At 37.3% G+C, this 27,014-nt stretch overlaps 2 protein-coding genes across 3 annotated transcripts in view; one reads left to right on the forward strand and one right to left on the reverse strand.

Moving 5' to 3' along the window:
* The first annotated feature begins 414 nt into the window (after window positions 1–414).
* ssr3 (signal sequence receptor, gamma) lies at window positions 415–3,214 on the forward strand. The gene is made up of 5 exons (XM_033977248.2): window positions 415–655; window positions 1,165–1,291; window positions 1,402–1,500; window positions 1,701–1,832; window positions 2,939–3,214. The coding sequence occupies exons 1-5, from the start codon at window positions 523–525 to the stop codon at window positions 3,003–3,005; spliced, it is 558 nt and encodes a 185-aa protein (XP_033833139.1). The 5' UTR covers window positions 415–522; the 3' UTR covers window positions 3,006–3,214.
* Window positions 3,215–4,679: 1,465 nt separating this feature from the next.
* kcnab1a (potassium voltage-gated channel subfamily A regulatory beta subunit 1a) overlaps window positions 4,680–27,014 on the reverse strand; it is a 153,667-nt gene continuing 131,332 nt past the window's right edge. The window contains exons 6-14 of one of the 2 annotated variants that reach the window (XM_055226156.1): window positions 26,407–26,451; window positions 24,529–24,572; window positions 23,609–23,695; window positions 17,885–17,970; window positions 13,717–13,837; window positions 12,936–13,030; window positions 10,257–10,377; window positions 9,582–9,670; window positions 4,680–8,409 (exon numbers count right to left, since the gene is read on the reverse strand). In XM_055226156.1, the coding sequence (XP_055082131.1) occupies window positions 8,320–8,409; window positions 9,582–9,670; window positions 10,257–10,377; window positions 12,936–13,030; window positions 13,717–13,837; window positions 17,885–17,970; window positions 23,609–23,695; window positions 24,529–24,572; window positions 26,407–26,451 (778 nt within the window). In that variant the 3' untranslated portion in view covers window positions 4,680–8,319. The remainder of the gene's footprint in view (window positions 8,410–9,581; window positions 9,671–10,256; window positions 10,378–12,935; window positions 13,031–13,716; window positions 13,838–17,884; window positions 17,971–23,608; window positions 23,696–24,528; window positions 24,573–26,406; window positions 26,452–27,014) is intronic. The other variant, XM_033977601.2, reaches the window with a different exon arrangement.

Below are 27,014 nucleotides of genomic sequence, written 5' to 3' on the forward strand. Positions count from 1 at the left end.
AGGACGGTCGTGTTCCAGTCTAGACTGCACAGCCATTGTAATGAAGCCGCTGTTTACGTATATGTACAGCTGCAAACAATAAAAGTGCATTGCACAGAGGAAAAAAAAAAGTCTTATGATTTCGTTAGCTAACCAACCCCCATACCGCCGCTGAGGTTGTTTTAAGATTGTAGAATGGTCTCAGAATAAGTAAAATCCATAACCAGATACAATTAATATAATCAGGAAATATATGACGCTTCGAGTCCCATAAGTATATAGTGAAAACAATTTTTATGTAGCCAAGTAACCAAAATTTACCTCAAGAACATGTATGTTGAACGAACCCAAACTGCAGTTCCCATATCAACCAGCAGAGGGCGACAATTACTCCAACACGCCATTTTTCCCTAGCGAAGAAGAAGCTCTGTGCAGCGCCACTTCCGGGTTTATGCTGACGCGTCACTCCTCTCCATTCACCGACGTGTCAGTTCGCTTCTGCCCGCACAGAGCAGCACACGGGCCGCTCACTCTGCCGACAACATGCCCCCGAAAAGCAGCACCAAGCAGCAGTCTGAGGAAGACCTGCTCCTCCAGGACTTCAGCAGGAACCTGTCCGCCAAATCCACCGCGCTCTTCTATGGAAATGCGCTTATCGTCTCCGCTATTCCCATCTGTGAGTAGTGCTCGGGCTAACTGCTAATTTACCGGCTATCTGGAAGCTTCATCTACTAATTTGAATCGATAAAAACATGCATATTTCAAATGAATGAAGGCAAATGCACTTTTCCAGCTAATTTTGAATCAGATTTATTCTATAGATGTAGTGTGTAGACATTCTGTGTTATCTAGGTTCATCGCGACTGACTATCAAGAAGAGTATTTACTTGACAACTTTGGCCATTTATTCAAAGCTTACGTGGCCTTGATTGGGTTACTATTCGTTTGATGCGATAAACCTTAGTGTTCCATTTGCCTTGAAATCGAATAACTGATTCAGCCTTAAACTACTGTAATCTCAGTTTACGTACCTGTGATATCTTGTATTATGATGAGGGCTTATGATTGCTGTTAAGGTCACTCATAGTTTATTTCATTAAGTAGGGCTACACAGTTTTGATGGTAATGTATGTAAATTAATGAGTATATATACATTGATTGAAAAGCTGTGTTTTCCTTGTGCAGGGTTGTTCTGGAGGATCTGGCACATGGACTTGGTGCAGTCTGCAGTTCTTTATGCTGTGATGACTCTGGTCAGCACTTATCTGGTGGCCTTTGCCTACAAGAACGTCAAGTTTGTGCTTAAACACAAGTAGGTTCCAGTTATGTGGTATTTACATTTTTTTTTACATCTTGAGTGTTATAGAGGTGCTTTATACCTGTGTAGTTTAATGAACAGTCCTACGTTTTGCTAATCTACAGAGTTGCCCAGAAGCGTGAGGATGCAGTGTCCAAAGAGGTGACCAGGAAGCTGTCTGAAGCTGACAACCGCAAGATGTCCCGCAAGGAGAAAGATGAGAGGTAACGTGCAAGTTCCTGGACATACTGTCAACAAAATGCTAAACTTCAAGCGTACACACATAATTGGGTGCCGTATTTGTTTTTTTTCTTAGTAAAAATGTATTTCCTATGTAACATTCACAATTTTAGTAGTCTTTGTGCACTAGTGAAACTAGCAAATATTACCTACTTGATCTCTTAAAGGAAGTATTTCTCTCCAGGATCCTGTGGAAGAAGAATGAAGTGGCAGACTACGAGGCCACCACTTTCTCCATCTTCTACAACAACACTCTATTCCTGGTGCTTGTTATTGTTGCCTCCTTCTTTCTGCTCAAGAATTTCAACCCCACAGTGTATCCTTTGTCAATCCCCATAGATTCACCAAAGCAATAGTCTCATTGTTAATGGTGCACTTCCTTGATATTATTGCTTTGCGGAGAGTGTTCCACAGTTTGGCTTTATATTTTTATATGTCCATTGAAACAAGCAGGTAACTTCAACAGCGCTAGTTACAGGTCAGATCTGTGGAGAGGTGAACTCACTCACATTTATGTAAGTATTTATATATACATCTTTGTTATATAGAGATATTTATCAGAGATTGTTTATATAATATAGACATTTACATTGGCAACAATTACGCTGGGTTAATCCAGATGCACTGTTTAAAGTGTTGTATTCTCAACGCGTGTTCATAGGGAGCTTTTAAAGGTAGGTTTGAGCAATACAAATGACTAAATACAAGCTCAAAATGTTTTAAACCATAATGTGGGACATTCCAGGCAAAACAATAAGCGTTCACTTATGTTCTTCTAAGTTTTGGATCACAGCTGAAACCAGTTATTCAAATAATAATTGGCCTGCCAAAACAACTGAGAGTATGTAGCTGAGAAATACAGAATGAAGGGAGACAATATCGTAAATTGTTGCGCAGTAAATCATTTTTCTGTTCTAATCTAATCTGTTGGGTTTGTACCTGTAGGTAGAGACGCGCACAGCCGATAAAACACTGCAAGTGCGTGCTGGGTCCAAACACAAAAATTGTAGAAAAGAAAGAACAGATCTGCAGTTTTTTTGAGCACATAATTTTGTTATTATTTAAACAGCACCACAATGTGACATTTTAGGGTTCTTAGTCAGGTTTGTATCCAGCTCTTGCCACATTATGCTGCCATTTAGTAGTTGGACAGACCCTCTGCCCACTGAGTCCTATGTGAAATTAGTGGTAGTGGTCTGAGAGGCTAGTTGCAAAGATAAGCAAACACATCCTCGTCATTGTAGCTCAGTGAAGCTGTAGTTACAAAACTAGTAAATCTAACACATTGAAAAGCTTGTCAATGTAACAATGTGATATAATTAGCAGACAGTTATATTGCAACTAGGTCCTACCACTGTGGATGAAGATTTATTTATAAAAAGAAACTTGTCCTGTGTTTTGCCTTAACTTTATTTTCTACAGCAACTACATCTTGTCCATCAGTGCCTCTTCGGGACTCATCGCTCTGCTGTCTACAGGCTCCAAGTAAAGAGAGAGACCAAATGAACATACAGTTTTTCTTTGGGAAGAGACGGTTATATACAGAATGCATTTTTTATGTTCAGGTTCAGAGGGAGGTTTGAATGGGAGGGAAGATTACATTTCAGCTTCATGAAATTCATGAACCAATGTCTGGAGCTCTCTCTCCAGTTTTTTGTCTATGTTTTGTAACAATAAAAGTGACCAGGAATTCTTGTACATCGTTTTATACTTCTTTTTTTTTCAATAGTATCTATGCACACGACTTGATTTCAATTGGCAATGCGTTTATTATTCACACTTTTTATATTATTTACAAACAAACCAATATGGATGACACATACATAGATGGAATACTGTCACTACTGTCTATATGATTTATAATGTTGAGTAAATTACATACAGTACATTTGATAATATAGATTTATGCAATAGATCAAACAAGAAAAGTGCACTCTTTCATTTTGTAATGCAACTTAGCTTTGTTTTGGCCTTGGGATGTTAGATTTAAGTGATTCTTCCAATGAACTATGATTCCACAAATTTTTGCATCAACTATTTCAAATTTTAATGAAACAAATGCTTCAAATGAATAAATCAGTTTGGAGAGATCCCTTTTGCGTCATATAGAAGACAAATATAACAGGATAAATGCAAATGAATGAATAACAGACTACACTTTTTTCATACCCATCCTTTGTTGTTTGTATGACAAATTTGACTTTAACATCCCTACACTCCTTTACTTAACTAAAAAAAAAACTATTGATACAGAATATGGGCAAGAAACTGACAAACATTTATAATATCCTAATTCTCATTGAAATACTGAAGACACGTTCTGAACAGCTCAATGTTTTAAATCGTCTTCCCTGAATTCATTTTGGGTCAAGGCACTCCATACACCGGTTCATTCTACATCATGTGACCACTTCCCAATAGGTTCACTGAATGGGGATGTGTGGGCAATTCCATGATCCAAGCTAACTCCTCATTTAAGTCTATCTGTCTTATTATATCCACATTTCTGTTTCACGGAGCAGGCTTATCACTCTACAGAATCACCTCAACTCAGTAGGAAGTTATTAGGTCAGACTTTGCTGGTAAAAATAGCAAACAAGGCCAGTGTGCATATGATGGTTTTCATGGTTTTCTAATTATGACTTGGTTTGGTTGGCTAGTACCTATGGTTATTTTTTTTATCACAGTTAATTTGCTGTTTGTGGGATGCTAAAACACAAAACGCAATATTACACCTATGGAATATTACAGAATACAGAACACTCGAAATACTGAGCCCAACCAATGCCAAAAATTCTATCCAGCTTATGCAGAAGGAACATTTTTCTCTGGCAGCTTACACATTCATTTCACTAAATAAAGGTGCTGTCATTCATTTTACTAGTCTAATCATAATTATTGTGCAATATAGTTTGCAGTTTTTGGCCCTTATTTACGTTGTAGTTGCTAGGTAACAGTTATAGAATTACCTCTATGTATGTCTATGTCATATCTGCTCCCTGTGTCCAACCAGGAAGTAAAATTATACATATCACCAAATAAAAAAAAACTATGCAAGATTTAAATAATTCAATATACGTATGTTTTAGTGAAATTAGTAATCTAACCTGTCATATGCACTTTGTAGAGGAGGTAAGTTGTTTTTTTTTGTTTTTCCTTGCCGAGAAGGAGGGTCTAAGGACAAGGGATGTTCTGGGACAGTTATCCATTTGCTTTTTTTTTTTTTTTTTTTTTTTTTTTTCATTGTTGACTTTCTGTTGGTTAAATTAATTCTCATGTTCCTCCCTAAGAGGCAAATGCTGTTGTGATTTTGGCCTTGAATTTTAAACAAGTTTAACTAGTTTGCCCCTATAGTGATTTATAAAAGTTAATATGGAGTTATTTCTTAATGGAAATCTCATTTTGAACATTTTTATTCAAGATGTGCTATGAAAGTGAGGCAAAAAACTTTGATGGAGCTATGGGTCTGAATTAGCCATTCTAGGGGAGGCTAGTGCCCCCCAGAGCCACCCCTGGCGCCGCCCCTGTTTTCAGCTTTATAAAAAATTCTAAGTGTTGAAAAAATGATTAGTTTGTAGTGCTTCTATTAGGACGTGGCCAGCCTTTCCCATGACCTCTGAAATGGCTTATTTTCCAAGAATAATTATGCAAAAGTTTAAATGCATAAAATGAACACGAGATTCACAACAGCCACTTCACTTCGCGTAGTTGTTCTCATCACAGTTTACAGTATGCTGTATATATTTAAAGTCACAAACAAAAACATATAACAAATAGAAAGGTTACACATGTTAAGACAGTTATAAACAGCTGAAATATGGAGGCTGGAGCACAAAAGCATCGTCGTATTTACAACTTACAGCCAATCAGAAAGAAGCTTATGTTACACTTTATACACAGAATCAGCACGTCCATCTCCAGACAAATAAACAACAAAATGCCAAAATAAATGTAATATTTTATAACTACTCTAGAATAAATACTGATTTCTTTTCAACTTACATTGTCCCATTCACAGAAATCTTGAATACAGCCAAGACAGGTCAAGAGGTCAGTCATGAGACTATACAGTAGAGGAGACGCCTATCTGCAGGTTTTCAACAACAATGCAGTTCAGTTCACAGGCAGAAGAGGGAGCCACAGCTCTTTTAAATAGAGTACACATAAAGCATAGTAGTCCAATAGTAGTCCATTTCACTGAGGGCTGCAGTTGCTCTAAAATACCACAAGGGGGAGACTCCAAACATACAATCCCGCTGTGTAAGGGCAAGTGTCATTTGGCATATTTTGCTGTCTTAAATTTGATGTGTTAAAATGCACTAACCAGAAATGAATTGTATTGTGTAACTTCTCAGGAGGAAAATACGCTACCTGCTTGTCTCCATGGATGATCCGCAGTATGGCATTAAACTAATCTAGCTCCATGAGAACAACCAGGTGACGCCACCAGACCAAGTTACAAATCAGATCTGTGGAGAGGTGACCCTGCTTACAGTAAGAATGTGATTTTTTTTAAGGTATTTTTGAGCATTAATAACTGTAATTGAATAAATGCATGATAGATGAGTATAACGTTGTACTGTGGAACATTCGAGGTAAGCAATATGATCTCCATAGAGACAAGCAGGTGCGTATCCTCCAGAAAAAGTGACAAAGTACATTTTTAACACAGGTTTATCAGGTTTATCAAATATTTTACCCACAAAACACAGTGCGGTGTTTTTTTGGAATTCTTTTTTGACAGTTATATAATTTACAGTAGTCCACACATTTTGCTGGGCTTTAGTCAGGACTTAAAACATTTCAATTGACATGAAAATGCAAAATAAGACACTTTACAAATGTGTTCTATTTCTGAATCAAACACCTCTAAAATAACCAGTTTTTACAAAAATGCAGACTATAGGCTCACATGCGTATACTCAGACTTTGCAGCCTTCAATAGAATGTATCCGTATATATTCTAAGTCTATCTAAAATGGGGTTAAATATACTAGGTAGTTAAAGTGAATTCAAGCCAACAGGGAAAAAGCAGAGGCCTCATTCATATAAAGCTGTTTCCCATGTTGTTCAGTAGTATGTGCAGGCACTCTTCTAATGCCAAAACAAGACATTCTGCATAGCTAAGAATCAAAGCAACAGCCACTGGCCTAGTCCATCATGCAACTGTAGTTTGTCCTGAGAGCCCCTCATCAGGCTAAGGTGCTAACATAGTTTGACAACACGCTTAAAGTGCGTATGACAGGGTTTTTGGATTTTCTCATTTTGACTGAAAGGGCAAAAGTTGAAGTTTAAATCTGTCAAAAGGGCTGATGTGACTTTATTCCATGTACTTGAGTCTGTGTACTGTCTGTAACTCTAATTATGAACCATTTTATTGTTTCGATAATCAGGAAATGCACGGTAACATGCTAGCTGTTGTTAGTATGACCAAGACAGCAAAACTCTGCTCCGGCCTCTAAAAGTTGTTAAAAGTGCTTATAAACTCATCATGGTGAATAATTAGGATGCATAAGGTAAGTGAGGAATAACTTTGGACCTCCTTATTCTGGTGGGATATATGTTGTAAATATAAATGATATGTTTACGCCAATCAGATAGCAGTTTGCGAAGAACAGCTGGGAAATATGTGAGATCTAAATCATAATGATGACGTCACATTAGGGAGACTCAGACTTCCATCCAAACGTTAGGTACAATTTACATGAAACATGTTTTGTTTTTGTTTGTTTTTTTATTATTTAAAACTAATAAAATAAAGGTGTATACAGTATTTTTTTGTCAAATAATTTCTGAGTACATTAGAGGAGTATTGGCCCTATATACATGGTTGCTAGGTAACAGTAATGGAGTTACCAATTGTATCATAATTACCAATCAGGAAGTAAAATTCAAAAACCAAAAAAATGCCAAACTGGGAAAGAAAAGTTGCATTTTTTAGTGAAATCTTAAATATAATGATCTTAACCGTGTTTCAGTACAATAAGCAATCCAACCTGTCACAGGCACTTTACAATCCCCAACATGAGGTTTGTGCTCAAAGAATAAGTTGTGGTTGTTTATGCAAAATAGACTGTAGTACGATCATCATATTAGCAGAACGTGCCCCCGAGCAAGGCACTTTATTCTTTTGATCACAAATGAGAGTTGTGTTATGAAACAGAAGCATTATAAGCAACACAGTGTAACTTTTTAGCACAAATCATTAAGTCTAATTAAGATTTAAATAGTATTAATGTTAATCTAATATTAATCCATTAGAATTTTTTATGTAAAACTGAATTGTTTAAGTTTTGTGTAGCCTAAATACAGGCTTCATAAACAATACATGTAAGATATGCAGCAAATTAGTTGTTTAGCATTCAAAGTTAGCACCAGCCTAGACAAATACAGGTAGTAATTTATGATTTCTATTAAATTGCTTCAAAATTAAAATCCCTAAATCTGTGAGTTGGATATGATGTTTTAAAAGATTGTTGGCATTCAGAATTAAAAAAAATAACTTATAAGTAAGTTTGATGATATTTTTTTGCATTTTGCTCTGGATGCACAACCTGAAAAGTTACATTGTTTTGCTTTAAATTTTCTCTGTAGCTAAAGCTGTGCATAGTACTTGAGATGTACAGCGTAGTAAGACTTCCACAAAGCAGCTTCTGGAGGCTGAGGAAAGCACTGATGTTCTTGGCTGGACAGGACCTGAGGAACCAGAGCGGAGCAGGGGGAGGACATGTCTCAAAGGCAGAGGAGTAGACCAGAGAGTGGGGACACATTTGACCGTAACACCAGCCCTGGGTCAGCTATGTTTAGGAGCGGTAGTCTTTCTTACTGTAGGGTCTGTTTCCCAGGATGTGGTCTATGTCAGAGACAACATGTGAACTCATCTTAGGGAGGACCTGCAGAAGAAAAGGACAGTAGGAACCCAATAGTGCATATCAGTATTTATATCAAAATATTAAGCTGCTAAACTAAGAAGTACCTGAAGGAATAAAGAAAAGTGTGAGAGGAGGGGCAGAGTCTGCAGGTTAAAGGAGCAGTAGAATTGGTTTAACATCAGTGCAATTATCCCTCGCTATATCGCGGTTCACCGTTTGCGGTTTAGCTGGAATTTTTGTTTTTTTTTGTGAAATTTTGCATGCTTTTGTTTTACAGTGTATGAATGCGCATTATGTTCTGTGTCCTGATTGTTAAGCAGTCTCCTCCGTGCCGTGTCTCCTGTACAGTACAGAATGAATTCAGCCAAATTTCCATAAATGTTCGATCGCAGTGTGACTCTGAAGTGCTGTATGTTTGCAAGTTTTCTCCTTGACAAAACCTACACTGTCTATGAAACGTTCTGCACTGACAAAATTCAGAAACGCTTTGGAGTGTTTCTCTGCATGGACAGGCGGCCTCTGCAGATACCGCTGGAGCAGAGACATATGTGAATAATTAATTTAAAGCAATCATTGAGGAAAGAGGATATAATATATGGAGATTTGAACTTTGAGAGTGTTTAAACTAGAGAGAAATGTGAGAAAATGTTAATGCCTGTCTGAGAAAAGTGTATGAAGTGTGTGGTGAGGTGTTTTACATCCTTAAAACATATATAATATGTGTAAAAAATAAATCTGACTACTTTGTGGATTTCGCCTATTGCGGGTTATTTTTAGAACGTAAACCTGCATAAATGAGGGACAACTTTAATTCAAACTCCACCCCTGCAGCCAAGTGTTTGTAATCAGAAACCCCTGCCTGTAATCAAAGAAGTTCTGTGTGATGTCACGTAGTACTTGAAATCGCTGTGGCCACTGAAGGCAGCACATGCACACTTTTTGACTGTTTTTGAATAGAGGGCTGCAAATGTACCTAGTTTGCACTAAAATTGCAACTAGGAACAGTAGACAATGTTATTAAATACACAGTTTAGTAGCAAAAAAGTTGATTAAGGGTTTAGTTCCACTTTAATATTGAGAAAAAACAACATATTAGAATAGTTAGAAAATAAAGACTTACAATGGGACATACTTCATGGTAGGTCCTGGCACATAACTATATAAATATATATCTGACCAAAGCATGCTCTCACCTGGATGGCCCCAAGGTTCTCTGTGAGCTGCTCAGGGTTAGAGGTTCCCAAAAGAACTGAACTCACTCCTTCATTACGTAAACACCAGGCTGAAAAAGACATGTTCACATAATGTCCACTGCTTATTTAAGTGCTTACTTTAAGTCTTCGGCCTTGTTCCATAACTGATTCTGAAATTATTTTTGACACTTTTTGGGGACCTCCTGCAGTGTCCCTAAGGATCACTAAAGGGGTAACATGGACCTGTTTGGTGGGCCACTGATTCCTACAGCAATTATAACCACTTGACTTAAAAGCATGCCAACCTGGCAAAGCTATATGAGACCAAGTCACCTCAGTCAATTTAAGGTTTAAAAAGTGTAAAGAAGTGATAAAAGTCTTTAAAAAAAATCTTTTCCCACACACATTCATATAGATTAAAAGCATTTGCATTTTTGCATTAGCATTCTATCCTCTGCCTGAAGTATTTTGACATATTTGCAGATATCCTTTATAAGTCCCACTCTGGGGAATTCAGATACTATACTATATACCAAAACTGCCAGCTGAAATGCATTGTACCCTGTTGTGCTTCTGCTGCTAGTGTCTTCTGTGTCTCCTTCAGACAAACTAGATTCCAACTTCTCAAAATGAAAGTTCATATATTTGAGTGTGTTACTGAGTGCAGTCCCTCACCTACTGCGAGTTGGGGCAAGGTGCAGCCCAGCTTCTCTGCCATGTGGTGGAGCTCTTTGAGCTTGGCCTGCTGCTTCCTCCCATCCTCACTCACGATCTTTTCCTTCAGCCACTGGTACGACTGCACACACACAAAAGGACTCAGTGCTAAATCAGTTAAGCGAGTCAGGCATGAAAAGAGCCGGGAGACACTCAGCAAATTCTAAACTATTCCAGGAAAAATTGACATTCAATTCTTAAACTACTTTGGGAGCCTAATTCTTTCATAGTGTATAACTTCTAATGTATATGTATGAAAAATGTTATATCTGAGTCATAGTTATTTCTCCATGGAAATGTTACTTTGCCAATAATGTTCCACTGTGTGACATTAAACTTATCTATCTTTCATGTATTCAGTTATAGATGTTGTTCAGTTTTGTTTGCGTTTTTATCATTTCTCAGGATTCTCTTTATTTAATTCCTCAAATTTGTTTTGAGCACTTACACAGTTTAAATGACTCAATCATGTGTGAATGACACAAATACACAATACTACTCCAGGTGCACTTTGACTGAAAAATAGTGTGTTTAGTAATTACAGGGCTTTCTCTGTAATTACTAAACACACTGGACACATATAGACTGTGGGACCTATTGAGCATAACATTGATGATCTTTCATTGGAGTAGCACAGGACAATAGAGCACCCTGCATCAAAATGACAGTGCTATTGGAACACATTCATTATATGTAACTGGTTATATATATATATATATATATATATATATATATATATATATATATATATATATATATATATATATATATATATATATATATATATATATATATATATATATATATATATAAAGCAATAATGTAAGCAATAAAAACACCAGTAATTGAGTAATAGCAAGATCGATAAGTTAAATCAATACTATGGAACATTTTAGACAAAGCATAACATCTCTGAGGTATAACACCTCTTGCAGAGGTAAACAGCACCAGAAAAGTTACATAGTGCCCCTTTAATGACTGAAACATGCATATGAGCATTTCTTCTTGCATTTCAAACTTTCAAACACTGATTCTGTGCATGAGCAGCTATGCTCCTAAAGCTGCACATAGTAAATGGACTTTTGATTTAGAGTCACAAAAGGTAACTGCACTTTGTACTTTGGAATCCATTCTTCTTCCTTGCCTCGTGTAGTTTTTTTTCTTTTCAGACACTGCCACATCTGTCTCTGCTCCATCTATCGTTTGCATCCTCTCTTTGTGTCCTCTTTCATTACATTCATACATCTCTCTTTAGGTTTCCTCTGGGCCTTTTGATTGACAGTTCTAATCTGAAAATACTTCTTTTCACCTCTTCCTCTCCACATGTCCAAATACCTTCCCACATGCTCATGTCTCACTTTTACATTCTTTCCTTGTCTTTGTCTTGTTGACACTGCCCATTGCTTTGTACAATTGAATATGGAGCTCAACTGTGACCACACGCCCTGGTTCTGGAAGTACCTTTCCAATTGACTTTTCTCATAGACTATTGGGGAAAAAAAATTTAAAACTTGAAACCTTGCTCAGGGCTAATCAGTAACATGGCAACTAATGACTACAAGCAGGGCTAGATCTTCCTTTATGCAGACCAAGCAAGTCGAGTAGCAACTTTAGTCTGCAGCGGGTTATGGTTGATAATGAGAAAAGCTTCTTTTGCCATTGCTGGTCCAGTGAATGACCTGTGAACAGGCTGTGCATGCACTATGCTAATGTATTTGTATATTTGCACACATATTATATGCATATTAATGTTTAAGCACCCGCTAATTATTTGCATTTATTGAACACAAATAACCTGATCATAATGTGAAACTAAAGTGAAAGTTGTCAAAGTATTCATGGCAGTGTATAGGTCCTAATTATGATAAAGAGAAAGAGAAAATAAAGAGATAAAGAGAAAGTGAGCCTGTAATATTAAGGGTTTAATGAATAAAGTGCCTAGTGTGGCATTATTTCATCTAAAATCTATTTCTGAAACTTTATAAACCTCTAAGTTATTGAAATATTTTGCCAGATCTTGCGTTTTAAAATGTGCTTCTTGGAATTAAAGTAAGTCAGAACCAAATCAAATCTAAAATGTCTCCCTGGCTAGAACCAAACTATTGCCACCTTCGCAATTTCAGCACTCAAATTGCCTCCACTCCAAAGCATCATGGGCTAATAAGAAACTTTGAAGCTAGAAGTCATTGCTTTTAGCCTCATTTTAACTGCTTCAGTCTCCAGATCATCAGCATAGAACAAGTCCTTGTGCCCCTCAGTGACAACAGTAGAGTTTTGTGAGCAAATAATTTCATACATTATTTTAAAGCTGGACTATGTAACTTTTCTTGGTGAGAGTTCTGCAAATTTCTTGTCTCTTTGGTGAGCTAAATACTTTGCCGGTAATGTTTCACAGCATGCCATAAAAATCTATCAACATGGAGACAAACGGGTGACACCATAAGGTAAAGTTACAAGTCAGGTTTTATACGTTTAATGCAATACTGTGGAACACTTGTCAAAGCAATAGCATCTCCACTAGGGACAATTTACGTAGTGTACTTTTTATTTTTATAATGTTAAATGCAACAGTTCTCCAGACAGAATAGTGTGTAGTACAGGTCTATGGGGGAGTTGTATTTTGTCCACTGCCACACTTACTTTCATGGATGCTCGGGAAGTTTCCGGAATGCCGTTCTCGTACTTCCCGGTGATGATTCCACAGGCCAGGGGGGACCACGTCATGGCTCCGACTCCTGCCCGCACATCGCCATGGAGACCGGAGGCAAACAGCGGCACAATGCACAAAGAGGAGAAGAATCAGAAGATGGAGAGGTGTGAGTGTGATGCAGTGACAGGTGAAAATGTATGAGCAGAAAGAACACTCTGCTCACAGCTCACACGCACCACTGAATAATGGACCAACAGTGCTGCGGCTAAGCTAACTAAGCAACCATCAACTCACAATGCTCAAAGGGAAAAAGAGGAAATTGTCTCAGAGTTAGCGTTATGTGATGTTTTGCAAATTTTGAAAAGTTTAAAATGTATGTAAAATTGACTTTGAGTTTTAATGATGTTACAGCAGTGGTCCATTATCTTACGCAAAGTTGTATTTTGATTGATTCATGCGTGCTTGAGTAAGCCTGTATATTTTCCTACATTTGAGGCTTGAATGCTGAGAAAATGTCTGTGCTTACCCCCTATCTCCACCCACTTCTCTGAGCTTATATTCTTTAAAACGTCTGACTTTTGATCATACATTTTCTGCAATTTTGAACAGGAAATCAACTTTTTTATTATTATTAAGCCATTTTTAATGAGTATGACATTTTACAATGAACAAAATGTAATACAATGATCTATGTGTGTTTCATTCAAATATCTGATAAAGTATAATGTGTTTGTGTTTACTGTGTAGATATTTTTCTGTTGTAGTACTTGCCTATCTTGTGGTAGAGCTCGGGGAGTTGCACCTCCACCTTCTCCCTCTGAAAGAGATGGTACTCGGCCTGCTCACAGACCGGTGGGATCAGGTTAAACTGCCGTGCCACGGAGTACGCCTCCTACAGGACAACAGGAGAACATACAGGTTACGTTTTTCGATATGAATACACGCAACTCATATTAAGAATCCATTTAAATAGCTAAAACTATATAGATTTAGCAAACAGAAGATCTATAGCTGAGGAATTGAATTTTCTATGAGGTGCATTGCCTTTGCCATCAGACTTTAGTTTATTAAGAATGATTCAAACTTGGTAACAGTTCAGAGAAGAGAAGCAGGTGCACAACCAAGAAAAAGGACTCCTTTCCATATACTGTACTTAAAATGAACGTATTCATGTTTTGTTTTGTTTTTTAAGTAAGAGAATATGATTTTGCTTCTACAGATTACTTTTAGGTGTGCGGCTGCTGACCTTAGTAGCAAAGTTTTGTGCAAGTGTATAAGCTGAAGGACCAACAAGATTACAAAACAGAGACAGAACAAATAAAAGATCATGAGAGGGGCATTGGAGGTCCTCTCCTTGGAAATTTTTGATAAAATAAACGTAATTTCCTGTAATCTGGAGTGTTTTAGGTGGAGAAATTCTATTTTTTTTAACAGTCTGATACAGAATAATGAGATATAGGCCCATTTGTTGAAGCCACTTCTCTCCAACATTCAAAACAGTCAGTTGTTTATGAGACTATAACAACTGGCCTACTTTTATGACATACTTATCATTAACTTCCATTTTAGATATGCTGATCATTTGTGTCAGATTCCTTTGTCAGTATTCTCTGTGGAGCCCCAGTCCTCTGCTCCCTCCCGATTCAGAATTTCTTCATTCTGAATTAAATCTTTGTTCATGCTTTCTTAAGGCTAATTAAAGTGTTGTTGTTATGAAAAGTTATCAAATAATCTTGCAGTTCACGATTGGGATGTCAAGAATAATCTACTGTAGATGTCACAAAAAGCACAACATCAGAGAATGATAGTGAATTCACTTTTTTATATGTTATTTTTTGAGTAAATCATTTTGAAAACCTAACAACCCTTTGCCAATTCAATTCACATTTGAGCCATTCCCCTCACATCAATATTAAGTGTTATCATTATCAGCTATTACTTTACACTTTACATGACAAGCCTCCATTCAAACTGTCCCTTTCTCTCCATGGGACCCTCTACTATATCATTGTGTAGCCACGGGACTCCACATAATGGTACAGTAGCGTTCTAATGTCGATGCTGTGGTTGGGGTTACAAATGGCAGGCCGCCCCTTGGCTTTGTGCTGCTCTATTCTGCTCTGCCCACCCCACGTTCATTATCGATGCTATCTAAATTGCTCTTCTTTCGTGTAGTCTTGTGTTCTACTGAGATACATGGTCTCTATATGTTCGCTGTGATGGACGGCAGGGAGGATGATTGGAAGAGGAGAGGGAGGAGGGAGGAGGGAGAGGGGCACAGTGGGGGTCCAATTCACTTATGTGGCCCAGAGCACAGCGTGTTTTCATTACCGTAACGAGATAAGAAGAACAAAGCTGTGGATGGATGGAGGGTCTTGTAGGAAACCCAGTGTTACGAGGCTATCAAAAGTAATCTGTAGAAGTCCTCCAGGCACAGTGTACTTGATCATGGTTATGATTAAGAGAATGTGTAGGGTTTTAAAAGGTCCAATATAGAGCTTTTATAGTAGAGGATCCGCCACGGTATCCTGGCTAACAGGTTCTACACATTATCAATCTGGAATGGCAGGACAAATTCTTTACAATTTAAAAAAGTATTACAAAGACAATTGATAAGATATCTTAATTAGACTTCTTCTGTTGTACTCAGTGGTTTCCAAAGTTTTTGACCTCATTTAATATACTCTATATGGGCACCATTAGTCGCACAAAGCACATCAAGATTGTACTGGATTTCTTGCTTCTTTACTGTAGCATAGCCTCATCAGTGGTTACAAATGTATCTGTTATGTTTTGCTTTAGATCAGTAATGTCCTGTGTCTTTGTTCAATACATCAAATCTTTAACATAGCCCCACAGAAAGAAATCCAGAGATGTGATATCTGGTGAACGTGGTGCAAACGGAATTGATCCATCCCTTACAATCCAACAGTCTGGAAATGTTTAACTGAGGAACTCCCCAAAAATGCGGACCTTAATGTGAAAAACTACAATGGAGCAACAACATCCAATTAATATGTTGTATCACTTGCCTTTGTAACTAAATTTTAAGAGACTTTATGGACACCCTGTAAATCAAGCTGATTGGAAGAAATGTGACAACACTGATTTTATTTTATCCATTAAAAAAATTTAGGCAAAGTAATAACATCTCGATGGAGAACCCACCTGCAAGAAAATTACACAGTTCAGCTTTTATTTCATGATCTGCTCTTTATAACACAAAATAATATCCAGAAGCGTAGTTACTCGCTGATATGTGAATGAGTCAGGTTCTAGCAGCTGGACTGAATGATGACAGGTCTTGTATAATCACATTGTTTTAATGCCTGAAATATTGGAGCTCTACAGCGCACACCCACCTCTGTTCCCTCAAATCAAATTTAACTCCAAATTTTCAATTATATTTTCATACTGTTAAGAGTTTGCAAGCACGAATCAGTCTAATCAGCGATGGAGTAACTAATGACCATACTGCATTTCAATCAGACATATTTAAATGTATTCAGAAGTGTGCAGTTAATCAAGCTCCAGCTGTATGTTTGAATTTAAATTGTATGTTTTACTCTAGTGAGTTACTCCAAAGCTGATTAGCCTGTACAACCTTGTAACTTTCACATTTCACAAAATCTAAGTTATGAAAATTTGAATACCTGGCTCTTGTTTAAATAAGATATATTCTGCAAAAATTGTTGTATTTTGAGTGATTTATTACTGCTTTAGTAATCTTAGGTTGACGTAGCCTAGCGTAAATAGGTAGGAATCCGTTTTGTTCATATTAATTTACATCAATACTGTAATTTAAAATGAACAAAATGTTAAGTAGTTATCTATGTTGTTGTAAAATATTTCTGTAAACCAGAAAAAAGCATGATATGTATTCTTTAAAGATCCCATAATGTGCAAAGTTGACTCTGAGATTTTAGTCATGTTAGAATGTGGTTGCCGCCTCATAAACATACATGGAGTTGAGTTTTTTTTCATTCATACATGTTTGAATAATCCTGCATTAGTCTGTATCTCCAAAGCTCAAAATGCATACGTTATTGCTTTTTTAAAAATAATTTCCTTTTACCTTTTGCTCAGTTGAGATGGTCACAGAAAGCCTACAATATCTTCTGGTGCAATGGGGATAGAAGAAGTTTCAACGAGGCTAAAACATGTGTATGATGTAGCTTCAAATATGGAGTTAAAAAAACAGGGGAGCACTTCTTGTATCACCACTCAATGACATCACAAGGTGGAACAGAATGTTTATAGTTTCAGAGAAGACCACATTAAATATGCAGGATTTATGTCTTAAAAATGTATGAATGAAACAAAACAGAACTCTAGGTATGTTTTTGATGAGTAAAAAAACATTATAACATGGACAAAAATGTGTGTAATATATGCTCTTTAAAATTACTGTTAATCAAACTTTTAAGAACTGCAGATCAGGTTAGATATTGTGCATCCTCAGAGCTGTATTTGTTACCCAGCTCTTTCTGATCTGATCTTATATATTCAGTGTTGGGACATAACTGAATACATGTACTCAGTATATATATTCTGAATACTGATTTTGAGTAACGGCATTTTGGTACAGTTATTTTTTCATTTGGCGGTTTTCACAATACAATTACTTTCCTAAAATCAAAAGGAATACATTACAGTACTTGGTCACACATTTAGACTTCAAACTGCACATAACTAGTGCGAAAAATACCCCTATTATACTACGGTTTAAATGCAACGTGATGTAGTAAGTACAGTACTCTGATTGGACCATGTATTGGAATATGTTACAATACATTTTAATGCAAGTATTCAGTATTCTGTGACTGAAGACATTTTCAAATTATTCTTCCCGTTACTGCTTATATTTCTGATCATGCAGTTAGCTGAACCTGTTCTTCACCATATCATTTATATTTGCATAAAAGTAAATCAGATGTACCATTATCTCCATAGCTGTCCACCGAGACGTGCCCCAGTACATGGCCATTCCCTGGTTGATCACGTAAGTCATGGCCCGAACTATTTCTGCAATTACAACAAAAGCAGTGTTTTAGTGATAGTATTTTGAGCCAGTATAAGTGTGTAGGTATGAGCTCAACAAATCACAACACAACATTCATGGACACAGTTTTAGTTTAGTGGATGGGCCCAGTGAGTCCTATGGGGTTGTTTGTTGATTAGCATCAGGGTTATGCTCATTCTGAATTGGCATAGAATAATAAAATGTTCTGAGCATGAACTGTATAAAGAAGTGGGCTAAGTCAGTGTGACGTAACCATAGCGCTCAGCTCCAGTCAAATGAAGCTCATCGAGGTTAGCATTTATAGCAGCAAATTTGAAGCTGAGTTCCTAATTTGGAATTCTGACCGCGAGTATCATAGCAAACAAAGAGCCAATCCAAAGCAAGACTGTTGAAGGTAATGCCCCTCCTGCCTGCACCACTGGTTTAGCGGAGAGTGGGCACTTAGGAACGATGTCAATCAAACCTGTTTCTAGCGCTAGCGGGCGCAACCTCGGGGAAGAAAGGCATCTGATTCCTCTGTTATTAATGTTCATATCTTGAATCATGGACAAAATAGCTCAATAAAAACACCAGGATCATGTAGAGTGGGTTAATACGAACATTTTAAGACCAAAATGACGAGCCTGACAGCAGCAGTTACAGACAGAGGGGCAACAGTTTTTCAATATAAAGTGAATTGGAGCCAGAGTCAATGAAGCCGGAAGTGTGCTCATGATCACTTCCTATTTGGAGCGTGGCAGCTAGCAGGTTAGCTATGTCCATTTATATATACAGTCAGTGGTTCTGAGTTATGGATCATAAAAATTGAAGTTGAAATTGTAGTTAAAGGTTCATTCTGTAACATTTCTGGTGGAAAGTTAGTGAAAATGCTTATCTCTATGGAGATGTTATTGCTTTGCCAAGAATGTTCCATCGTAAATGTTAAGCTTATTTGCAGGGAGAAAAGTGGAAGTTACTGGTTCGATCTGTGAAGAGGCAAACCTGTTTGTTAAGGTAATTTTCAGCAATGAACACACATGTATTTGAATAAATGCAATATAGATAAGTTTAATGTAAATTTTAGGCTCGCAACTTTTGTGGATTTGAAAAAGCTATTTATCTGTGCACAGAATAGATATTTCAAAGCTGCATCACACTTGAAAAGGTATAGAAAATCCTTAGATAAAAACAACTCACAAACATCCCAACTTTTTACCGCACTCTCCTCAAGGACTTTGCCTGTGTCACAAAACCTGACTAACCACTCTGCCGCCAAAATAACAAGCTTCTACAATGCACCTTCTGATCTGCCCCTCACCCCTGCATTTTAATGATGCAATTAGCCCTGAGCTAGCAATAGCCTGGGCCAAAAAGGGATAAAAACATGATTAGAACTAGTGTTATTCATCATCTCGGCCTGTTTCAATTATAGGGCAATCTTTTACTTTTCACACTGGCTAACTTTTTTCTAGCAAGCTAACGTAGGCGAACCAAAGGCGGAATTAGTAAGAAATGGTTGGCAATGAAAATAATTAGCTGGCTAATAATTACAAGCTAGCAGCATGCAGAAGATGGCTAAATAGCATCCTGACATTGGAATTAGCAGTGTAAATTGTGAATTTGTCTTTCATGTTTTGGTTGTGGGCGGGTCATGTGAGGTAGAATGCTAAACTAACACACTTCTAAATGCTGGCTGTCTTCGTTTCCGTCTCCCACAAGCTAAAAGAAACAACATAGTTCCAAGCTTTTCCTTTTTAAAGGACATAAATAAAGGTTGTTTACATGAATGCACAAGATCAAAAGGCTAGTACTATGTTTACAAAAATTACTAAAAAATCTCTGTACTTATATGTAATAAGGTAGAATAATCTCCCAAGTCACTTAAGCTTCCTCACTCCATGCCCTCTCCTTTCTGCAGTGTAGCCTAAATCCTTCAACTCCCAATTATATAGTAAGTCCTCTAAAAAAAAGTTGATCAATTAAGACACTGATTAATCAACAAAGTGACCAAAGACTTACACCACTATATCTATCATGTGAATAGTCATTTAAGTATCCAAAAAAACAAAAATGCAATATTCGATTATCATGTTATTCTTATTTACTTTTCTTGACACAATAAGTTAATTTGAATTAAAACATGGTTTAATTTACTGTCCAAAAAAACAAAACAAAAAAACAGGGTATTTTACTTCTCTGGGGTATTGACTGCTAACACGTAACTCATTTAGATCACCATGTTACTTACCTATGTATTATTTTGAAAATGCTACATTTGCTGAAAACAACGTATTAACAGATTTTATAATTTTCATTTTTGTTTTTGACAAAAAGAGCTCTGAGTCTGATCTCTCTTTGTTCTCTGCTCTAAGTCACTCCCCCTTCTGAACGATATTACAACACGATCACTCTTACAGCTAAACGTAAGGAGGGCTCAAATAGGGCCACGTCACACACTTCATCCAGCTCTTCTGGAGGGATCCCGAGACATTCTCTGGCCAACTGAGAGACACAGTCACTCCAGCATGTCCTGGGTCTTCCCTGGGGTGTTCTTCTGGTGAGACACACACAGAAACCACTCCCTAAGCATCCAGGAGGCACCAGGAACAAAATGCTTGATCCCTGTTCCTCTCGACATGGAGGAGCAGGGGCTCCACTCCGAGCTCCTGCTGTGTGACTGAGCTCCTTATCCTATCGCTAAGGGAGCACCCAGCCACCCTGCAGAGGAAACTCATTTTGACCACTAGTATCAGTGATCTTGTCCTTTTGGCCATTACCCCAAACAAGGCTAAACATTTACATTTGATAAAAAGTCATTTTGTGTCAGACTTAGTGCAAAATATTCCGTTCATTGCCATGTTGACAATAACAACAGGCCTATCAATATTGTGATAGGCCTGTTGTTATTGTTATCATAAATAGTGCAACTCTAATTTTCTTGCTAAATCCTGCAATATCCAACAGTGGAAACAAGACACTTCCTGAGAGCAGGTCATGAAAAATGCACAGGCAAGTGTTTGGGACCATTGTGTTCTGAAGATTTATGATTTTGTTCTTCCTGGCTCCACTGCACACCGCTACCCTCCAGCCACACTAAACAACAGTCACAGGACACACATTTCCACTTGTTGCATCATCATCTATTTGTACATTTTTTAATCAGAACCAAACACATACTAAAGAATAATGTTTAATCACTGTTTTCATGCAGCGCTTAAGCAGACTTAAGCAGACTTGGCCTCCAAATAAATTAGTCTTTGTCAAGGTTTGCAGGCATGAACAAGAGTAAACCATATTAAAATTACAAACAGGGATGAAGGGCCCTCACAACCCTTGCGACCACTGGAGAGCGTACTACAGTGTGAAGGCTGTCTCTCAACCCTGGCTTGATATTTAATAAAAAAAAATAATAATAATAAAAATTGACAATGTCACATTTGAGATAAATGTTTCAGTTCCAATTGAACTTTGGTGGAGGTGCTGACGAGCCATTTTCAAAGATATAGTTTAATTCATATATCATTATATCCAGGTCATCAAAATACACAAACGCTACTTTGGGTCTGTTTAAATCAGATGATGTTTGCAGAGGTTGCCAGGATTTTTATCCTCTCAAAATGGCAGCTTCGTTAAGAGCTCGTTATGATCACACCCTGAGACTTACACTATGTAAATTGTTTTAACAACTTTTGCTCTCAGGTATGTCCTGATGATGCTGCCTCAGTTTGGGGTCTGTTGAATTCAAATTCTTTGATATTTTGCTTTGATGCAGTTTTGTGAACTTAAAAATGTTTGATGCAATTTTGGAAAGTAAAAAAAATGTTTGATGCACTTTTGGGAAGTAAAAATAAAGTTTGATGCAGTTTTGGGAAGTAAAAAAAATGTTTGATGCACTTTTGGGAAAAAATGTGAGATTGAGGAAAAGACCATATTCTATGTTGGCGTCCATGGAAGAAACAAACTGTTGCTTGGTTGTGAGGACGACCACAGTCGACGTAACAAAAAAAAAATCACCCTTCTGTTATAGATGCCATGCACATATGTGCTCAGGCCCTAATAATATAATGAACAAAAAAATGCTCAAATACAAGTGGCAAAACATTGACAAGAGGGACAAACTTATAGCCTTAATAAATATATATTTTTTAAATACATATATGATTTATGTATAATGAAACAAGAAGAGAGGAGTAGGAGAAGAAGGACAAATTCAGCAGGCTACAAGAGATTATAAGGCCTATGTAAATGCTTTTAGTATAAGCTGTAAGAAAAATATATTTAATTTAATGGGATTAAATTATTATTATTATTATTTTAATTGGGCAATTTTATATATATTATTATTATTATTATTATTTTTTTTTTTTTTTTAGAGAATATTGGGCTATTTTTCTTTTTTTCATGGACCTGGCAACACTGTCCACAGATGAGCGGACTAATTTTTAAAGTTGCGAGTATGCAAAATTTTTTTTAAAAGACAATTAAAACATGTATGGTCCAGTCACAAAACTCACTTACAGTCACAGAAATGAGCCAGAGGGCAATCAACAAGAAGTCAGCAAGTTTGATTGTTGTTAATAATAATAAGTCATGTTGTGGAACGATCCAGGAAAGCAAAAACCTCTCCAAAGAGACAAGTATTATGCATGTCTTGCCATATTGTGAATAAAGCTTATTATTGAAATACTCTAAAGCGACCATGCTTCACCACTGGCTTTTAAACACAACCAACCCATCCTTGCTAATGTTTGAAAATGTGTGAAAGGTATATGGCAAATGCCCAAAATAAACCACATGCCCAAAATGTAATGATATATTATAATGTCCAGATTCAAAGCTGATGACAGCCACAGAATGAGCGTGGCAACAAAGGGCTCCAGCAGGTGTTCTTTGGCAAATAAATAAATACATTTAAACATCTGCTCCCTAAAATCAGTACATACAAAATCAGTTACATAGATTCCAAAGGGATGGAATATTTTGAATGGCCGCTTTGTTAAGAGCTCATCATGACCACAACCTGAGACTCTTAAGAACTTTTGACCCCAGATATCCTGATGTTGCTGTCTCAGTTTGAAGTTTGTCAGGTAAAAAAAAAACTAGGACAAGTTCATTAAAATACAGGGACTAGATTTTGGACATCTGCATATTTCGATTCAAAATGGCAGCATTCACATTGGAGATAGGGTGTAGTCCCCATAGAATTTTTTGCTCAGGGTCAGATAAACATTGTGTACCAAATTCCATTGGATTAATAAATATTTAACATGTGTTTGGATGTGGACTCGTTTTAGATTAGCAGGGATTAAAAACCACAGCCCTCGTTTTGTAGACTAGCATGTTTTGTTTCACTGCTTTCGTCTGCGACATTAAAGTGAAAGTTAAAACTACCTAAGCTTCACAGTGTTTATTGTTTCAGAAGAAAGCAAATAACCTAAGTAAAGCAGTTACATGTTCAGTGTAAATGAGCAATTTGGCATGATGGCATCACCTGTTTGTCTCCAAGGAGATAGAAAAGTTCAATGCCATACTCTGGTCAACAAAGCAATAACATTTACATAAAAAGACAAGCAGATGATGGATACTCCACAGTGTGCCTTTAAAGTGGACTTGAAATATTTTGATTAGGATGTGTAAAGACAAAGTGAGCGACAAGTGTACCTTCCATGGGAGTGTTGCTGTCTGGGCGATTGGCAAAAACTACATCCACATACTCCATCTGCATCCTCTGGAGAGAACCTTTCAGACCTGAAGACACAAGGCACACACCAAGGCAATGTTGGGACAAATGAAGTTTTAAAAGACAAGCATTTTTATACAACTACTGTGTAAGATGTCATGTTTGGGCCACTAGGATACATTTGCATATTTTTAACTTGTTGGTTTAACAATATTACCACATTTTTGCTGTATGAGTTTATTAAGTTCATTGGGCAAGTATTTATACAGGAGAACAACTTTAATGCCATTTAAAACTACTGTCTGTATGTTATTTTTTTCACCAGTAGATGGCAGATATGTAACCTTTCCATGCTCACTTCCTTTTTGGAAAGTGGTGGCTAGTGGGGTAGCTATGTCCATTTACATATATAGAATCTACTGGTGGAGTGTGAGAATTACAACAAGGTGGGTCAGCCAATCTAATTACACATGGCTGCTTTAATGTTAAATTATTTTTTTTTAGACAGACCAAAAAATCAGATACCACAGATAAGAGAGAGAGAGAATATTTTTATTTAATTGTATTTAAACATTTTACAGTCAAAACTAAAACTCTCTCTGTAATTCTCCATTGCCTTTTTCCTTTTTTTTCTACGAAATTTTCTTCACTTGGATAGAAAGGTGTTGTCTCGTGCAATCTTTCTACAAAAACCTTTCTGGCACCTACATATGACAAGAATAAAAATTAAATGGCACTGAATTAGTTAGTACACTTTATAGATTCATCAAACATGCCATCCACAATTACCTGGCACTTCAGATATACCTGCTATACTATATTTAATTTTAGAAACCGATATCAGCCATAAATCACATGTTATTTAGCCCAGTATCAGCTGCTGCATATTGTGTGTGTTTACCTTCTATAATGTGCTTTCGTGATAGGCCTCTCTCCGTCTCGGCCCTAAATGAGACAGAGATAAACAGCGTCAATAAAACGCTCTGGAGTAGAACCATCAATCACTCTCCTCACTGTCTGACCTCATGGCAACCCGACCACTGCGGCCCCATGTGCAAATGAGAGCTGGGTATATATAACTACCAGGAAGAGCAGGGAAAGAACTAGGGCTTGAGACAGTTATCAGTAAAAACTGGCGAACAGAAACTACACAGACAGAGGAATATGTCAGGAAAGATTTGGACTTATGTAAAAGAATAAAACTAAAACGTCTGGATATACTTAGGTTAGAATCCGAACTTTCACTAGCGACCAGGTCTTGTATTGGTGACTGTGACCAGGGGAGTAGACAGTGGGGGACAAAGGGGTCTGTTGTGCCTCTCTTTAGGAACCATCCATCCATTTTCTTCTGCTTATCCGGGGCAAGGTCATGGGAGCAGCAGGGACTCCCAGACTTCCCTCACCCCAGACAGTTCCCCCAGCTCCTCCAGTGGGATCCCAAGGTGTCCCAAGGCCAGCTGAGAGACATGGTCCCTCCAATGTGCCCTGGGTCTTCCCGAGGCCAGAATTAGACCTTCATCCAGTTAATTTATATTAGAGGGGGGCCCATGTGAGGCTTCTTGGCCCGGGCCCCCAAATTTCTGTTGATAGGCCTTACTTTGACTCTCACTAGATCAATGGGTTGTGACGTTTTAGTTACATCAAAAAGATTCAGGACATCCTTCATATGCGTGTTCTAGGTGTAAGCTACAACATTTAGTTACCTGGTTCGTAGCTAAAAGTTAGCTTCTAAACTAAGCAAGTCCAATAATTAAAGATTTGACTTGTTTTATCTAGGTTTGTTAGAAATTTTCTGTCAAAGCCTGGTCAGCCACAATGAACTGTTTACCTATTCTATAAAAATAAAGATAGGCTGGTAACGTTGCTGCTTGCCTTGAGTTTTGATGGAAGAACGAATACTCTACGATTCCCTTGGTTCGATCTCAGAGATGCCAATAACATATCCATAACAAGTCTGTGCATAGTCAGATCCCTGCTGCTTGTAACAGTGCAGTCCAATTTATTTTAGGCACATACTAGGAGAGGCATTCAACTGCACTGGGTAAGAAACACCCAGGGACATGTGCTCATTTTAGATTAGTCCCTTCACTGCAGACTGGCAAGTGTTGTTTCATTGTTTTGGTCTGCTATGTTAAAGTGAAAGTCTCTTAGTCCCCTGTTTGCACCTACCTATAAATGTAGTGAATGAAATGTGCGCTTGTATTCTGAGCCAGAACAAACATTTCAGCTTGCATAATGAATACAAATCACACAAAAAAGCACTTGCAGGGAAGAAGTACTAATTTCTCTTAAATTTACCTAAATGAGGATATTATCAACATGCAGATGAACTACTGTGATTGGTTCTGTGTCAAACTTGTGGGTGCACGGATTAATTTGGTAAAAGGAAGAAGGCACCAGATTGTTGAAAAGAAGGTAGGAGGAGCCGGCTCACTAGACTACTTCTTTTGGAAATTTTGCAATATAATTATGCTAAAGAAAGTGCTTTTTATTATCATCGTGGTATTGAAATCAATATTGAGTTAAATATCAAGTTTATTCCTTAGTACCAAAATCAAGTTTAAAATTTTTGTTTTGTTTCAACACTAGTATGAAGTGACAACATTTCATTGTTTTGAGTGAATTTACCCTTGCTATAGAAGAAAACCAATTCATCAGAAGTTAATTTAGCACATAACAGATAGAAAATTTTTATTTCAGCATTCAATTTCTACTCCAATCTAAATATATTAATTTTTGCATTGTATATTTTCTATGAAGCGAAATGACTCATACTTACTTTCCTCCCCAGTAAAGCTTGGTTGTTATGACAAGACTGGATCGCCTGAAAAACACACATAGATAGATACATGAACATAAAGCCATTGTTTACGCATCACAAATGCAGAGAGCCCTGTTTGGTCAGAAGTGACTCAGTCTGTTATACTGTGAATGTATACATCCTGTGTTTAGTCCAACAGGTATTCCACACAGTGTAAAGAGCCTGTCATTAGAGCTCTGTTCAAAGTATCCAGGCAACTGAGGCTCCTGTCAGCGGCATGCATTGTTTTCATCCAACAATAGCCACAGTTTCAATCTTTGGGAATATAATAGGCCAAAAGAAACATGCCTTTGCAACTTAAGATGAAAATTCAAGAAGGGCTTTTGCTCGTTCTCTCTCGTTCTCGTTCTCTCGTTCTCTCTCTCTCTCTCTCTCTCTCTCTCTCTCTCACGACTATGTCGGAATTTGAACCTTCAGCTATCGTGTTGTTGCAGCATGGCTACCATCAACACAGTAATATTACATACAAGAAATGATTAGAACAAGTTTAGCATACATGTGTGACTGCACACATGCAGGGGGACTTACTATTTCAACTGTAGGTAAAAACTAAGCATTTTATATGT

Source organism: Periophthalmus magnuspinnatus, chromosome 13 (assembly GCF_009829125.3).
Source record: "Periophthalmus magnuspinnatus isolate fPerMag1 chromosome 13, fPerMag1.2.pri, whole genome shotgun sequence".
NCBI classification, from domain to species: domain Eukaryota; kingdom Metazoa; phylum Chordata; class Actinopteri; order Gobiiformes; family Gobiidae; genus Periophthalmus; species Periophthalmus magnuspinnatus.